Genomic DNA, 16384 nt, shown 5'->3' with positions numbered 1-16384 from the left:
CCGCGCCCGCAGCCGCTGCGTCTCCTCGGCCAGGCGGGCCCGCTCCAGCTCCGCCTGCGCCCGTTCTCCGTGCGCTTCTTCCAGGCGGGCGCGCAGGGCCCGCAGCTCCCCGCCCAGCAGCTGGCCCAGCCGGCGGGGCTCGGCCGAGCGCTCCCGCAAAGCCGCCAGCTCCGCCGCCAGCCCCCGGTTCCGCTCCTCCAGCGCCCGCACCCGCTCGATGTAACCGGCGAAGCGCTCGTTGAGGCCCTGAAGCTGCTCTTTCTCGCTGGCCCGCCCCGGTTCCGCGCTCGGGAGCGCCCACCGGCCCGCCGCCCCCTCGGGGCGCCGCGGGGTTTCGGCGTAGAGGTGGCGGTAGGAGGCGGCCAGCGCCGCCGATTCCGCGCCGTAGCTCATGGCGGCGGAGCGGGAGCGGGAGAAGCGGCGGCGGCGGCGCTTATGTAGGGCGGGGCGGGGCGCGGGGCGGGCTGCTGCGGTGCGGTGCGGGGGGCGGAAGGATACGCGGTGCGGGACGCGGAGGGATACGCGGAGATGGGCCGCCATCCGCGCCCCCCGAGGGCCGGCGCGGTAGGAGGCGGCGGGAGCTGTCCGCCCGGCGCGGTGCTGAAAGGGCTGGGACGGCCGGGTGTCTGGGGGTAAAGGATGGACGGACACACGGACACAGCCCACAAACACACAGACACGGGCGGGTGGGCAAGGTCACACACACACACACACGCAACGAGACAGACGGAGGCACAAGCAGACCCAAAAGGGGACAGGCACATCCACAGTAAAGACGCACACGCAGGTGCCGAGAGGCCAGACGGACAAAGGGACAAGCAGATGTACAAACAGATGTAGAAAGGCCTGCAGTGACAGGACGAGGGGCAATGGCTTTAAGCTGGAGGGGAACAGATTTAGATTGGAGATTAGGAGGGGGTTCTTCACTGTGAGGGTGGTGGAGCACTGGAACAGGTTGCCCAGGGAGGTGGTTGAGGCCCCTTCCCTGGAGATATTCAAGGTGAGGCTCGACGAGGCCCTGGGCAACCTGGTCTAGTTGGGGGTGTCCCTGCTGACTGTGGGGGGGTGGGACTAGATGACCTTTGGAGGTCCCTTCCGGCCTGGACAACTCTATGATTCTATGATTCTATGTACAAACAGATGCACAGGCAAGGAGAGAGGGCAGAAACACAGAAGGGAGCAGTCAGAAATGGGCAGGTGGAGAGACAGAGGCGGACGGACACACAGACAGAAAGGCGGGCAGACACACAGACACAGACAGGCACCCCCAAATCACTCCTGCCGGGGTATCCCCGGCTGCCCCCACTGATGCTGGAGGGAACCTTGTGCTGTGTGTGCCTGGGCCTGGGGTGAAGGTGTCCCAGGGGGTTGGTCCCAGCTTCTCTCCACCGTTGGGGCCCAGGGTGCCTGTGGCAGCGTGGCATCTCCGCAGGATGGGGCCATGGGCAGGTGGCTGCAGGAGTGGGGGGACATGCCCAAGGTCAGGCTGGATGGGGCTTGGAGCAACCTGGGCTGGTGGGAGGTGTCCCTGCCCAGAGCAGGGGGGTTGGGACTCGATATCTTTAAGGTCCCTTCCAACCCAAACCATTCTAGGATTCTATGCCTGGAGGAGGGGGTGCCCAGGACACAGACTCACCACTGGCCCAGCCATGCTGCAGGGGACAGATGGGGGAGGATTTTGCCTCCAGGTTGTTTGCCAGGAACAAAAAAAACTGCTTCAGCTTCTGTCCTGTCCATGCAAGCAGGCTGGGCCTTCCCACCAGTACCCAGGGCTGCCGAGCTGACTGGAAGGGACAAACACCCCCCACCTCCAGGCCAAGCACTCCACCCAGGAACACGGCAAACCCAGGGCAGAACCTGCCAAGAGACCAGTGGGAAGTGTCTGTTCTCTGGGAGCAGCAGCACAAAATGTAGCCGTGAGGTGGAAAAACAGCTTAAAATAACTGTGATCCAGGTGTGAGGAACGTGGTACAATGTGAAACCAGATCCTGTCTCCTGCTGTACATCCCTGTGCCACTGAGCTCTGCACTGATGTCCAGTCTCTCTGTTTCTCTTGTCCTATTTTCTCCTCACAGGTGACCATGGGAGAGCATCAGGAAGGTCCAGCAGATGAGCGTGGAGGACAAGCAAGCCAGACCTGGCACTAGAGAGAGCCATGACTTCCAAAAGAGCTGTGGCTGTTTCAAAGGGACCAGCCAAATGGGGAGCGGTGGTGCTGGGATTCCCATCTCCTTGGGGATCAGAAGTTAGTCATAACAATGGCTATGCAGGAGGCCTTGCAAGCATGGAAGCAACCCTGGCTGGAGTGCACAGGTGCCCATGTCACAGAATCACAGAATCTTCTAGGTTGGAAGGGACCTTAAAGATCATCTTGTCCAACCATCAACCTAACTGACAAAAAATAGACACCCCCACAACAAACAAGAAGCATCACCATCACTAAACCATACCTCCCAGCACCACATCAACCTGTCTTTTGAACACCTCCAGGGATGGTGCCTCAACCACTTCCCTGGGCAGCCTATTCCCTGCAGCCGTGGTTAGAAGGGCAGAAACCCCATGGAGAAAACATCCCTTTAACTTAGGAATGAGGTGAGTGGAGCACAGACCTACTGTGGGAGCAGGCTCATCCTAGGTATGCAGTGGGGGATTGGTGATAGGATCGACACACACATGTCTATACACTACCTTGGTTGTAGAATCCTAGAATTACAGAATCATAGAACACCAGCCTGGAAGGGACCTCAAGGATCAACTGGTCTGAACTTTCTTGGCCAAAAGCACGGTCTACACAAGCTGACCCAGCACCCTGTCCAGCTGAATCTTCAAAGTGTCCAATGTTGGGGAATCCACTGCTTGCCTGGGGAGATTATGCCAATGGCTGATTGTTCTCATGGTGAAAAATTTGCCTCTTGTGTCCAATTGGAATGTCCCCAGGAGTAAGTTGTACCCACTACCCCTCATCTTTTATAGTCCCATGTACCTGTCCCATAGGGCACAGGGGGAATGAGGAATGTCAGTCAGTGGAGACACGGGAAAGAGACAAGAGATTGTGCCTTGTTTTTCCAGGATTCAAATCTGCTGGCAGGTTCTTTTCCTGGAAGGACTCTGTTTTCCTGAAGACCATTTAAATCACTGGTGGTGAGGCTACAACACTTGGACCATGCGAAGTAGCTCACATTTTGGTGGCAGAGCAGGCTGGGCAGGGAGCCTCAGCCCAGGCTTGGGGGGCTGCCAGCTCTCCTGGCCCTGGAGCTCGACGCCTGGCCTGGGCTGCCTGGCTCACACAGACGCTGCAGACATCTCCTCGGTCTGTTTGTTGGGGTTTTTTTAGGTCTTTCACATACTCCTCATGCACAAGTGTGTTTTACCACTTCCTTGATGTCCGTTGCTTTGCCTTATGATATCCTAAGTCAGATTTCTGCCACTGGCAGTAACTGGTCAGATCACTGAGAAGTCACCAGCTCTGCTTAGTTGTGTCTGTGGCATCGTTTTGATGACTTTGCTCTGATGCTTGTTACCGATGGTGAGGACGGTTGTGGTTCTCTTTTTTCTTGGAAAAGTGGGGTGCAGCCTATCCTGGCCTCCCCACTTGTGCTGTTCTAGCACTGCCATACATATGTGGTCTAACAGTGGAGTTAGGAGTGTCACAGTCTCCTCCAGAAGAAGAAATGCAAGAATGTCTTCTGGGACTGCTGATGGCTATGGGTGAAGACCCTGGGACTGAATCTCTTTGTGTCTCAATAGGTTGGGGTGTTCTGGAATCTTCCTACAGAGAGGGAAGGAGACTGCATGAAACGGGTGGGACCTGAGCCAGTTGCTGGTGTGATTGAGCTGAATGAGCACAAGGTTGGTGCTGGTCTCTTCTCACAGGTAATTAATGACAGAATGAGAGGGAACGGCTTCAAGCTCCAACAGGGTAGGTTTAGACTGAACATTAGGAAGGAATTTTTCACAGAAAGAGTGGTCAGGCATTGGAATAGGCTGCCCAGGGAGGTGGTTGAGTCACCATCCCTGGAGGTGTTTAAGGGACATTTAGATGGGGTACTGAGGGATATGGTGTAGGGGAGGACTTTGTAGAGTAGGGTAGATGGTTGGACTCCATGATCCCAAGGGTCTCTTCCAACCTGAATGATTCTATGATAGTAAATGCTTCTGTCCCACAGAACAAGGACAAGCCTCCAGCTCACTGGAAGCCTGCTTCTTTCAGAGGAGCAAAGGGTGGCTGAGACCTTGGGATCCACTTCAGCATGAATCACAGAATTGTAGAGGTTGGAAGGGACCTTCAGAGATCAACTAGTCCAACCCCCCAGCCAAAGCAGGGTCACCCAGAGCAGGCTGGACAGGAACGTGTCCAGGCAGGTTTTGAAGTCCTCCTATTGAGATGGAATTTCCTGTGTTCCAGTTTGTGCCTGTTGTCCCTTGTCCTGTCACTGGGCACCACTGAAAAGAGTCCGGCCCCATCCTCTTGAAACCCACCCTTTAGATATTTATAAGGATTGATGAGGCCCCCTCTCAGTCTTCTCCAGGCTGAACAGACTCAGGTCTCTCAGCCTTTCCTCATAAGAGAGGTGCTCCATTCCCTTGATCATCTTCGTAGCCCTCTGGTGTCCCCTCTACAGCAGTTCCCTGTCCTTTTTGAACTGGGGAGCCCAGAACTGGACACAATGCTCCTGTTTTGGCCTCACCAGGCAGAGTAGAGGGGGAAGACGACCTTTCTCAACCTGCTGGCCACTCTCTTTTTAATACAACCGAGGAGACCATTGGCCTTCTTGGCCACAAGGGCACATTGCTGGCTCTACCAGCTCAGGGGGTGCTCCTGTGTTCCAGACAGCAGCAGCAGGACCCCCATCCCAGGGGGCTGGCATGCAAATGCAACTCCCTTGCAAGCCCCTTGAGCCTCTGACCCAGCTTTCAGTGAGTGACTTGGCAAACAAACCTGTACAGCCCTCCCCGTGAGAGGGAGAGCTGCAGCGTGGCCATGTCCTGGAGAAGGAGCCATCTCCCAACAGAGCAGAAGGAAGTCCTTGAAAGACCCAGACCCAAATCCCCCAAATTTCTCCTCTCCTCTCCTCTCCTCTCCTCTCCTGCAGGAAGCTGGAGACAAGCTGAACACCAGCATGTCAGACCTGAAAGGAGATGGCAAGCTGGAAGTGAGCACAAACTGGGCTGCATTCAGCCTTAGTTCCTGTGTTCCAGTTTGTGCCTGTTGTCCCTTGTCCTGTCACTGGGCACCACTGAAAAGAGTCCGGCCCCATCCTCTTGAAACCCACCCTTTAGATATTTATAAGGATTGATGAGGCCCCCTCTCAGTCTTCTCCAGGCTGAACAGACTCAGGTCTCTCAGCCTTTCCTCATAAGAGAGGTGCTCCATTCCCTTGATCATCTTCGTAGCCCTCTGGTGTCCCCTCTACAGCAGTTCCCTGTCCTTTTTGAACTGGGGAGCCCAGAACTGGACACAATGCTCCTGTTTTGGCCTCACCAGGCAGAGTAGAGGGGGAAGACGACCTTTCTCAACCTGCTGGCCACTCTCTTTTTAATACAACCGAGGAGACCATTGGCCTTCTTGGCCACAAGGGCACATTGCTGGCTCTACCAGCTCAGGGGGTGCTCCTGTGTTCCAGACAGCAGCAGCAGGACCCCCATCCCAGGGGGCTGGCATGCAAATGCAACTCCCTTGCAAGCCCCTTGAGCCTCTGACCCAGCTTTCAGTGAGTGACTTGGCAAACAAACCTGTACAGCCCTCCCCGTGAGAGGGAGAGCTGCAGCGTGGCCATGTCCTGGAGAAGGAGCCATCTCCCAACAGAGCAGAAGGAAGTCCTTGAAAGACCCAGACCCAAATCCCCCAATTGTTCCTCATCTCCAATCTGAACCTCCCCTGGTGCAACTTGAGGCCGTTTCCTCTTGTCCCATGGCCTGTGACTTGGGAGCAGAGACCGACCCCCCCTGGCTACACCCTCCTTTCAGGGAGTTGGAGAGAGCCAGAAGGTCTCCCCTCAGCCTCCTTTTCTCCAGGCTGAACCCCCCCAGCTCCCTCAGCCTCTCCTCATCAGACTTCTTCTCCAGACCCCTCCCCAGCTCCGTTGCCCTTCTCTGGACCCGCTCCAGCCCCTCAATGTCTTTTTTTGTGGTAAGAAACCTTGATGCCTGAGTAATAAATGGATCTCTGTTGGGGCACACACACACAGAGCCACAGGGGAATCTTTATCAGGCCAGAAAATAGGCAGAAAAACAAAGAAAAACAGTCCCACAGCTAAGAATTGCACTACTGAAAGCCAGTGGGTTGCCCAGGACCTTCCCATACCTCCCAGTTCCTTCAAAAATCAATGCCTGTGGGGCAGCAGGAGGAGTCCTTAAATCCGTGTGATCCTCTCCGCACAGCAGCCGCCTGCTGATGGGGCTCTTTAAACAATTTATCTCCCCAAGCTGTAATCTGCCTGGGCTCGTGATTCAGGAGGAAAAAAATCCACCCTCTGAGCTGTGCACACACAGCAATGGGACACACACACCCCGCTCCCGGCCAGTTTCCAGCCACAGTCCATTAAACTAATGCTCTGGGTAGGTGTCTCTCCCACTGGCTTCACCGCAGCGGCCGCCTGAGAGGGAAAAAGGCAGATCCAAGTGTCTCCTGCTGCCAGATCTCCTGCAGCACAGGCCTGTCTGACCCCCTGCAGGAGGGAGAGGGCTGTAGATTAGGGCAGCAAAATCAGGGAGAAAACATAACATAGAAAGGACATGGCCCAGCGAAGGGCCACGAAAATACTCTGAAGGCTGGAGCACCTCTACTGTGAAGGCAGGCTGAGAGAGCTGGGGGTGTTCAACCTGGAGAAGAGAAGGCTCCGGGGAGACCTTATAACAGCCTTCCAGTACCTGAAGGGGCTACAGGAGAGATGGGGAGGGACTCTTGGTCAGGGAGTGCAGTGACAGGACAAGGGGGAACAGTTTTAAATTGAAAGAGGGGAGATTTAGATGAGATCCCAGCAAGAAATTCTTTGCTGTGAGGGTGGTGAGAGCCTGGAAGAGGTTGCCCAGAGAAGCTGTGGCTGCCCCATCCCTGGAGGGGTTCAAGGCCAGGCTGGATAGGGCTTGGAGCAACCTGGGCTGGTGGGAGGTGTCCCTGCCCAGGGCAGATGGGGTGGAACTCAATGATCTTTAAGGTCACTTCCAACCCAAACCATTCTATGATTCTATGATATGTAAGTAATAAACACATATATAAGAAAGAACAACGTATCCACTGAAATGTGTGCACACAAAAACACTAATAAAAACAGGAAAAGAGCTGTACTGGGCTCCCCTAACTCAGGAGTTTGTGTCTGAGAGGGGCAGATTTATGCTCCCCTGGTATAACTTCTGTCATTCTGGCTGTCTGTGGCTCTGGGGCTCCCCGGGCAGCGGTCACATCCCTGTGTTTGCTGGCCCTTATCTAATCAGTGCAAGTTCATGTCCTGGATGCCACCAGGCTCTGTAATCCACAGTTTGATAATGCACCGTATCATCTTTGTTTGTGCTTCAGAGTCGCTGCCAGTTAATTTCATTCCATGTCCCTGGCTTGTGGGTCACAGTGGAAGAGCTGGGGCCCAGTTCCTTCTCATCCACCTCCCTGTGCAGGATTTTGCAGACCTCTGCCTTGCCTGCCTCAGTCTTTTTCCTAGGCCGAAGGATTTTTCTCTATTTAATTTTCCTTCATAGAAAAGCCATTTCACGCTTCTAGTCATCCTTGTTGGCTTCAGTGCATCTTCTGGGGTTATGTGTTGGAAAGACGTGCAGACACACAGATAGACACTCCAGGATGGGCCCCACCACAAGGACAGAATGATAGAATCATGAAATGGTTAGAGTTGGAAGGGACCTTAAAGATCATCCAGTTCCAACCCCCCTGCCCTGGGCAGGGACACCCCCCACCAGACCAGGTTGCTCCAAGCCCTATCCAGCCTGGCCTTGAGCCCCTCCAGGGATGGGGCAGCCACAGCTTCTCTGGGCAACCTGGGCCAGGGTCTCACCCCCCTCACAGCAAAGAATTTCTTTCTGGGGTCTCATCTAAATCTCCCCTCTTTCAGTTTTAAACCATTACCTCTTATCCTGTCACCAGACTCTCTGATGAAGGGACATGGATGGATGCATGGAAATGAGCTCCCAAATACAGGTAGATGCATCTCCAAGTGAAGCCCCTCACTTGGGTGCTGGGTACAGGTGCCATGAGATGTCCCAGGGCATTGGGAGGTGCAGGATGAGCTTCCCAGGTGGGTAACCCCACCTGGCCACAGGCTTGGTGCCAAAAATGGGCTTTGCTTTAACCAGAACTAACGGTGTGTGTTAATGGTTGGTGCCTTTGGGTTCTTCCCCTTGGTGAGGCGATGGAGCAAGGCTCACAGAACCCGGAGACCACAATGTGTCCCCGTGTTACAGAAGGTGATGGCAGTGCCTTATCGCCCGGAGCAGAGCAGAGGGCAGGAGGGAAAGCTGAGGGAACGTCCTTGGGGAGATAAAGGAAGCACCGCGGCGGCAGGGCTGGAAAAGCCACTGCTGGAGGAGGGGAGGCATTCCTGGCCTCTGGCCACCACTGAGGCATAGCAAGGTAGCCAGGACCCATGTGCTGGCGGTTTGGCTGAGCCACCTGGGCCCAGGGTGTGCTGGGACAGGCAGATGGCTGCCATCACCCTTGTCACTGGTGGGGGACCACCCTGAGGTGGCCAGGACCCCGCTGGGGCTGCGGCCTTTTCCAGACCTTTGGAGTGAGGAACAACAGGGAGAAAAAAGGAGGCTCGTTTTGCCAGGGAGGTTTTTTTTTTTTGCCTGGCACCTTTTGTGGGGGTGCTGGCCCAGCATGGACCTTCTGGGAATGCACCCATGCGTGGTTTTTTGCTCTGCACAACCATCCTCTGAGCCTTTCCAGCCCGGGCCACTGTGCCCACAGGTGGGACTGACACGGGCCCCTCCTTGTTGGTGGCAGTGGACCTTTGCTCAGGATGGGCAGACCCTCCTCCTGCTGCCATGGCCAGTGTCATAGAATCATAGAATAGTCCAGGAAGGAAAGGACCTCCAAAGGTCATCTAGTCCCACCTCCCCGCAGTCAGCAGGGACACCCCCAACTAGACCACGTTGCCCAGGGCCTCATCGAGCCTCTCCTTGAATATCTCCAGGGATGGGGCCTCAACCCCCTCCCTGGGCAACCTGTTCCAGTGCTCCACCACCCTCATAGTAAAGAACTTTCTCCTCATCTCCAATCTAAATCTGCTCCCCTCCAGTTTAAAGCCATTGCCCCTCGTCCTATCTCTCCAGGCCTTTGTAAACAGGCTCTCCCCAGCCTTCTTGTAGCCCCCTTCAGGTACTGGAAGGCTGCTATGAGGTCTCCCCAGAGCCTCCTCTTCTCCAGGCTGAACAACCCCAGCTCCCTCAGCCTGTCCTTGTAGCAGAGGTGCTCCATCCCCCTGATCATCCTCGTGGCCCTCCTCTGGACCCGTTCCACCAGGGCCATGTCCTTCCTATACTGAGGGCTCCAGACCTGCACACAATACTCCAGGTGAGGTCTCACCAGAGCAGAGTGAAACAGAAGAATCCCCTCGCTGGACCTGCTGGCAACGCATCTCTTGATGCAGCCCAGGACGGGACTGGCCTTCTGGGTGCAAGTGCCCACTGCATGCTCATGTCCAGCTTCTCATCCACCAGCACCCCCAAGTCCCGTTCCTAAGGGCTGCTTTATAACCCCTCACCCCCTGGTCTGCATTGATACCGAGGATTGTTCCAGCCCCAAGAACAATTGTCCCCAAGCCCCCAGCCATCACCCTCCATGTCACCTACAGCTGTCCCACAGGACCTCCCCGCATGGCAGATGGGGTGCACCCCAGGCCCCCCTTTGCCCCAGCCTGTGCTGCAAACCCACTCCCCCTCCCTCCCCCCCAAATCAATAACTAATTGCGTTATTTTAACCAAAGCTCTGGCTCCTTCAAGCCGGCGTGGCGTGCCCCGGCACTGAGGTCGGCTGACACAACTGTAGGGAGCGGGAGGCCAGGGGGGTGCCGGGCCGGGGGTGCAGCCCCCCAGGGGGTTTGGGATTTTGGCCGGAGCGATGCCAGGTCCTGGGGGGAGGGGGGGCACTTTTGGGAGGGGGGCGTGTGTGTGTGTGTGTGTGTGTGTGTGTGGGGAAGGGGTGGTTGGGTGTGTGGGCACCTTTATTGCCTCTTCCCGCCAGCGCCGGCTCCCTGTGCACACCCGCGGGCGGGACGGCGGGGAGGGGGGGGGGGGGGGGGGTAGGTGGGTGGTGGTGTCTGTCCGCCGTCGCGGGCCGGGGCTGAGGAGAGGAGGGGAGGGGCAGTCAGTGGAGCCCGGGTGGGCGCTTCCCCTCTTGCCGGTGAAGAGATCCCTTCCTGCCGGTGAGGGGATCCCCCTCAGGGGCAGCGCCCGCCGGCTCCGCCGCTTCCCCGAGGCTGCCCCCCTCCCTTACCCGCTCGCTGTGCCCCCCTGTTGCCTCCCCACCCCGTCCCAAGCCGGGCGGCACCCCCCTCTTTTCCGGGTTACCTCAGCCCACCCCGCGCGGGCCCCTCTCTGAGGAGAAGGAGCCCTCGGGAAAGGCGTTTCGGAGGTTTGGGGCCAGCACCCGCCGTCTTCGTTTCCGCCTTCCGTCCCACGTGGAGAAGGGGACGGGGACGGGGGGGTCCCGGCGGCACCTTCCAGCTCTCAGCTTCCCCCCCCGGCCGGGGAGGCTCGGAGGTGGGTCGGGGCGATCCCTCTCGGCTGAGGAAGGGAAGGCTGGTGCCGGCGCTGGGCATCAGGGTTCATTGTCAGCGCTCTCTTTGGTTGGAGTTGCTCTTGGCAATCCCGCTCTGTCAGGCTTGAGCTGATAACCCGGAGACAGGAGCGAGGCACCAAACAAATACATTAGAAAAAAACCCCCAAAAACCCGAACCACAAAACCACTTTGCTCACATTTTGCTTGCGCTTTTTTTTTTTTTTTATTAAGTCTCCTTTTGTGCCAAAAATAATGTTGCAAAATGTGTGGCGGAAACGAACCTACATTGGCTTCTGATAGACGAGACGACTTGATAGGGCAGTTCTGTTGTTTCTTGTAGCACAGGCAGTTTTAAAAATTCCTGGAACTGCTGAGATGATGAAACCCTCAAGTTTATTCCCTTGCTTGTGTTTCTGAAGGCTGCCAAGCTGGATACTGATGATCCTCTCTGGCGTGGTCTTGGGAACATTCCTCCTAAGACATAATCACTTATGGTTTAAAAGAATTTTTTTTTTTTTTTTAGCTCTGGAAGATTTACCATTTAAACCTCCAACATTGCAAAATGCTTTCTAAATAGTCCCTTAAAAGTGTCCCCCTCCTCCCTATCCAAATGGTCCCTTGTGTCCGTTTAGAATAACATCTTGTCGCTGATTGAAATAGATTGTATTGATCCATATACCTGTTTGTCACTAGTGAACAAATGGAAAATGTGAAGATTTTTAGGTCCTTTCAGGTGCTGTATGGCTTTATTGAAAACCAGAAACAAAACTCAAAACTACATTTTGATCTTCAGTTCCCTTACTGAATTTATCGTTCCGGCAGTGAGGAAAAACCCTGCTGTTTTACTTGCAAACCAATGGGAGTCTGTCACAGTCCTTGTCAGCTCCTGTCAACCTACACATATTTTAGAGTAGAACTGCTATTTAAAATAATCTATGGCCATTAGTCCAGAGTCCAGAAGATCATTCAGGAGCTCGCTGGTTTGATTAACAGCAGTTGGAGTTTGTTCAAGCATAGACGTAGTTTCATTATATAGTACAATGCAACCTTTCCTCTGTATAGCGTCATTCAGACAAATTGTATGGCAAAACGCACCGCCGAATTACATTTAAAATGCTCCATTGAATGAAGTACAATCGCAGAGATAAATGGGGAGAAAAATTGTAAGAATGGGACAAATGTTTTCAGCTGAGGTTTGAAATTAACAGCTTGTGGGTATGTTTGCATTGGTGGCATTAGTGTTACGCGCTGTTTCTAGGATATACGCGAGCAAAAATCGGATGCGAGCCAAAATTTTCCCAGGCAGATTTCCAGTTTGTAGGCCGTTTTAAATAATAATAATGATGATAATAATTCCCTCTTGAATTGTTACTCTTTGTCATGTTTGATTGCTAATACGGCTTGAATTGAAAGTTAATAGACCCTTCCTAAAATCACTAGAAATATTTATCGTAGACTTTTTTTTTCAACTTCCAGGGGAATGTTTGTTTTTGAAAAAACAGAAACTTTAGCCTAGTGTTTACTGGTAAACACTGCGGTATTGTACTCTTTGGGAAACATTGAAAGGAGTGTTTTATTTCCTCTAAAAATATACAAATATGTTATTTTTCGTGTCTAAAGTAAAAGGGAAGCAAGTCATTAAAATGCAATGATTAACTGATGCTTACTGAAAAAGCAGGCAGGTTTATTTGCTCACATCATACCTATTATTCACAGTTCAGCTTAATAAAATAATGCTTGGGTTAAAAACCGATAGATGGGTGGTTTTGCTTGAGCTGTTATCTGGGGATGGCCGGTGGCAGAGCCAGCGCTGCGGGACAGACTGAGACAACCTGCAAGCTTTGAATCCTAGTGAGGTTGTAGATACCGACCCTCAAGGAGGCGCAGGAAGAAGGGCCGACTGCAGCCCTGCCCGGGAGGTCTTGGGCAAAAGCCGGGTCACGCAGTCGTACTCGGTGAAACCTGTTCTTTTGTAGGAATTTGGTGTTAGGGAGTGTGGTGGGATCTGGGTGGTTCAGTACCACGCACCCGGCCCTTGATGAAAAATCCTACAAAGGTCTGCAATGATCCATGGGCTCCCCAGTTCCAGAAGGACAGGGAACTGCTGGAGAGGGGACAGCAGAGGCTACAAACATGTGAGGGGCCTGGAGCATCTCTCTGATGAGGAAAGGCTGAGGGACTTGGGTCTTTTGAGTCTGGAGAAGAGAAGGCTGAGGGGGGATCTGATCAACACCTATAAATACTTGAAGGGTGGGTGTCAGGAGGATGGGGCCAGTCTTTTTTCAGTGGTGCCCAGGGGCAGGACAAGAGGGAACAGGCACAAACTTGAACACAGGCAGCTCCACCTAAACATGAGGAGGAACTTCTTTGCTGTGAGGGTGGCAGAGCCCTGGAAGAGGCTGCCCAGGGAGGTGGTGGAGTCTCCTTCTCTGGAGACATTCAAACCCCACCTGGACACGTTCCTGTGCAACCCTCCTGCTTTGGCAGGGAGGTTGGACTAGATGATCTCCAGAGGTCTCTTCCAACCCCTTATCATTCTGGGATTCTGTGATTCACAGTGACCTTACTACCTAGAAGCTGCTTGGCCCGGGGGAAGGTGGATTAATGGTCTCCAGCCAGGCTGCAGTGGAAAGTTGTCATAGGAACTGGCTTGCTGTTTGGCAGGGCCGTGCCTTGTCTTCACTCCTTTAAAAGAACACCTCAGTAACTAATCACCTCGGGATAAGGAATGCTTGTCATGCCATCCAGCATAAACCGTGCAGAGGGGAAGGCACTTCAGCTCTTACCCCCAGGGAAACTGAGGACAGTGTCAGCGGGGGACAGCCTGAGTGATGTACCTTGGGATGAGTTCACAGGGCCTGCTCTGTGCCGTGTCCTTGCCTCGGGGTGGCTCGCGAACCCTGGGTGTCCTGATATAAAACAGCTGTGGCTTTTTTAGCAGTGAGAATAATAGGATGGAAAACTGAACAGAATGTGCTCGGGAGTGGAAGCCTCGTCTCGCTCTTTGGGATGTGTTTGGGATGAGATATGTTAGCGAGTCAGCGCGTGGGAATTCTTCACTTATTGTCTGTACTGCATCTACTTTTTAAATTTTATTTATAGTGTCAGCAGCACAAATACAATTTGAAATTATATTCGAAATGGCCACGATCTGAGTCTCCACAAGTTGGCTATTCTGTGCAGAAGCACATCTTATTCTTTGAGTATCTCCAAAGTGCACATTCATATAAATATTTCCTGTTGTAATATGTCTGTTTAGTGCTACTAAAGAAATTATTATGTGTCATGGTTATGATGCTTGTAGCAATGAGCTGTATTTTACTTTTTAGTCATTATGACTCCTTAACTGGAATGGTTCCTAAAACCTTGGACTGTGTACTCTACATAGAGAGCGTGTATAATGGGAGTCTGCTTTCTTAACACAACCACTGAGAGAATCCAGCATGTACAATAAATAGAACTTAATGTACAGTAAATAGACCTTAAGCAACATCTGGAAAAAATTGCGTAGGTTATTAAGGTAGTCACTGTAAGCAATTGATAATCTAAACCTGCCTACCTAAGTCTCAGGAAATGTGTTTGCAGGGCTAAAAATTTGGTGCTTGGGAGACCTGTCTGTATGAAGCCATATTAGGAGAAATACATTTTTTCTATGACAGCACGAGGTCAAAAAGGGAGCCTGAGTCATTCAGCCTTAAAAAACACACAGCAGCTTGTGTCGGATCTTACTACTACCTGAGTGTGTGGCGTGTGTGCTCCTCTCTGTAAGGTCAAAAGCAGGTTTGCTCTTAACTTCCCGGAGAGTTGGGTGCCCAGAGGTAGGAGCAGTGATGGGCTTTGTGCCAGCCCTCTCAGTCCTGTCACTTTTTCAAGTCTGGTACAGGATGGTAGGGGCTAAACTTGTTGCTTACTGGTGACCTTAGTTTATCATCCCCCCTGCTGTGGGATTTACCAGCACAGCCAGCCCTTTTTTAGTAGTTTCATTAGAGATAAAGTTATGACTAAACTGGGGAGGTTGGAAACCCCACTGTGATTATCTGCGTGCTACCTTTTCTTAGCACGTAAGCAAGAAAACAAGTGGGTTCTTGCCCTGTGCATCGAACCAGCTAAAACTGCTTTGAAATCTGAAAAGGTGTGAGTCCATTAAATGCTGCAGTAATTAGACACCTATAGAAATGATACTGGGATGTGAGCAACCTGTTGATTGCTTTTTTGAAATAAAAGGATGTGTGGGCACAGCTTTTGTAGGTGGATGGAAGAAGAAAAGGAGGCCCAAGGAGATTGTTTTGAGATTTGAAGGTTGCTCCAGAGTGAAGTTAGTAGAAACTAATATGTGGGAACAATGTACTCTAGTGCTGCTTGTGTTGTACCCATCCTGGTAATAAGGAGGAGACAGTTTCAGTCTCCAAAATTACCGTTCTGTCTCTTTTCACCGCAAGTGATTTATTTAAAAACAAAGGTTCCTTGAAGTCATTATGCAGTCCTATCTTAGCTTAATTTAGTTCTAGGGTATTCACAGCTCCCAGCTGCCTTCCAGATATTTTCAAACAAAGGCGTACTATTTTGTATATATGCTTGCTACAAGATTATCATTTAACCTTACTTGGCACGGTTGGTTCAGAGGAAAGGGTGAACCAGAGATTTCCTGTACGGGTTTCTGCAGGAGGCTCTGAAGTAGAGTGGTTTTCCACTGTTTACTTAAGAACAGGCCTTTGGATTAGCTGGCTTTGACCCAGGCCTTGTAGTGCTCCCTGTTAACATTGGCATAATACATAAACCACTTCAGATATGTTCTTGTTAGATTTTCAGGAAGCAAATTCTTGCTGAACCCTCCAGGAGGGTGGACTTCCCCAAAATACTTTCTCACTGAGGTGGTCCAGCTTTGGCAGTTACGGTGGCCAGATCTGGATTATGGGACCTTCTGGGTGGGTTGCCCCTTTCTTGTGTGAGATGCCCTGGCATCCCAGCTGTGTACCCGGGGTTCAGGAGGAAGCATTGGGCGGTTCAGGCAGTGTTTGCTGCTAAAATCAGTATTCCTTATCTGCTTTGGAGAATGGTAGCTGTGGGTAGGAATCAACTTGTATTTTACTACTTGGACCGTGCTCCTCTTGGCATTTACATCAAATATAGTCCGTCTGGCCAGGGTGTATAACAAGAGAAACTTTCTAATCGGCTTCTAAAATAACCTAGGAAGGAAAGTAAATTCAAAAGAGAGAAAACTGATGGTTTAGCATAAAGCATACTAAAATTTCCAGACCAGCTGAATTCAGCTGGTGTTTGGGTTGATTCAGTTGGTGATGAGTTGCACATGGGCACCTACGGCGAATAATTAGGAACATGGGGTCAGGGAAGAGTATGTGAATGTTCTGCCCACGGAAACCGAAGAGGTGCTGAGTGAGATTTATGCCAGTGCTTTGTAATCCTAACGCAGCAATTACCACCAACAACATCTAAGAGTAAGTGCTAGTAAACATCAGGCTGCTTAGGTAATTTTGGAAATCAATAAGTAGAACCAGTTGCAATTAAAAAGAAACAATCTTTTTAGATTATGATTTCCTTTGCTTTCTCCATCTGAGATACCCCCCCCCCCCCAAAAAAAAAAAAAGGGAGGGCTGAACATATTGGCAGAGGTATTTCAAATGTTTCTTTCTGATC

The 16384-nt window shown here is 52.3% G+C and overlaps 1 protein-coding gene across 1 annotated transcript in view; it reads right to left on the bottom strand.

Moving 5' to 3' along the window:
- Window positions 1-540, bottom strand: part of INA (internexin neuronal intermediate filament protein alpha) — a 6972-nt gene extending 6432 nt beyond the window's left edge. Inside the window, exon 1 of the mRNA XM_014957563.1 lies at window positions 7-540. Within this exon, the coding sequence (XP_014813049.1) occupies window positions 7-540 (534 nt within the window). The remainder of the gene's footprint in view (window positions 1-6) is intronic.
- Window positions 541-16384: the final 15844 nt, after the last annotated feature.

Source organism: Calidris pugnax, unplaced genomic scaffold (genome assembly GCF_001431845.1).
Source record: "Calidris pugnax isolate Ruff unplaced genomic scaffold, ASM143184v1 scaffold4, whole genome shotgun sequence".
Taxonomy (NCBI): Eukaryota; Metazoa; Chordata; class Aves; order Charadriiformes; family Scolopacidae; genus Calidris; species Calidris pugnax.
Note: the sequence above shows the minus strand (reverse complement) of the source record. Positions and strands in the feature narration are given on the sequence as shown.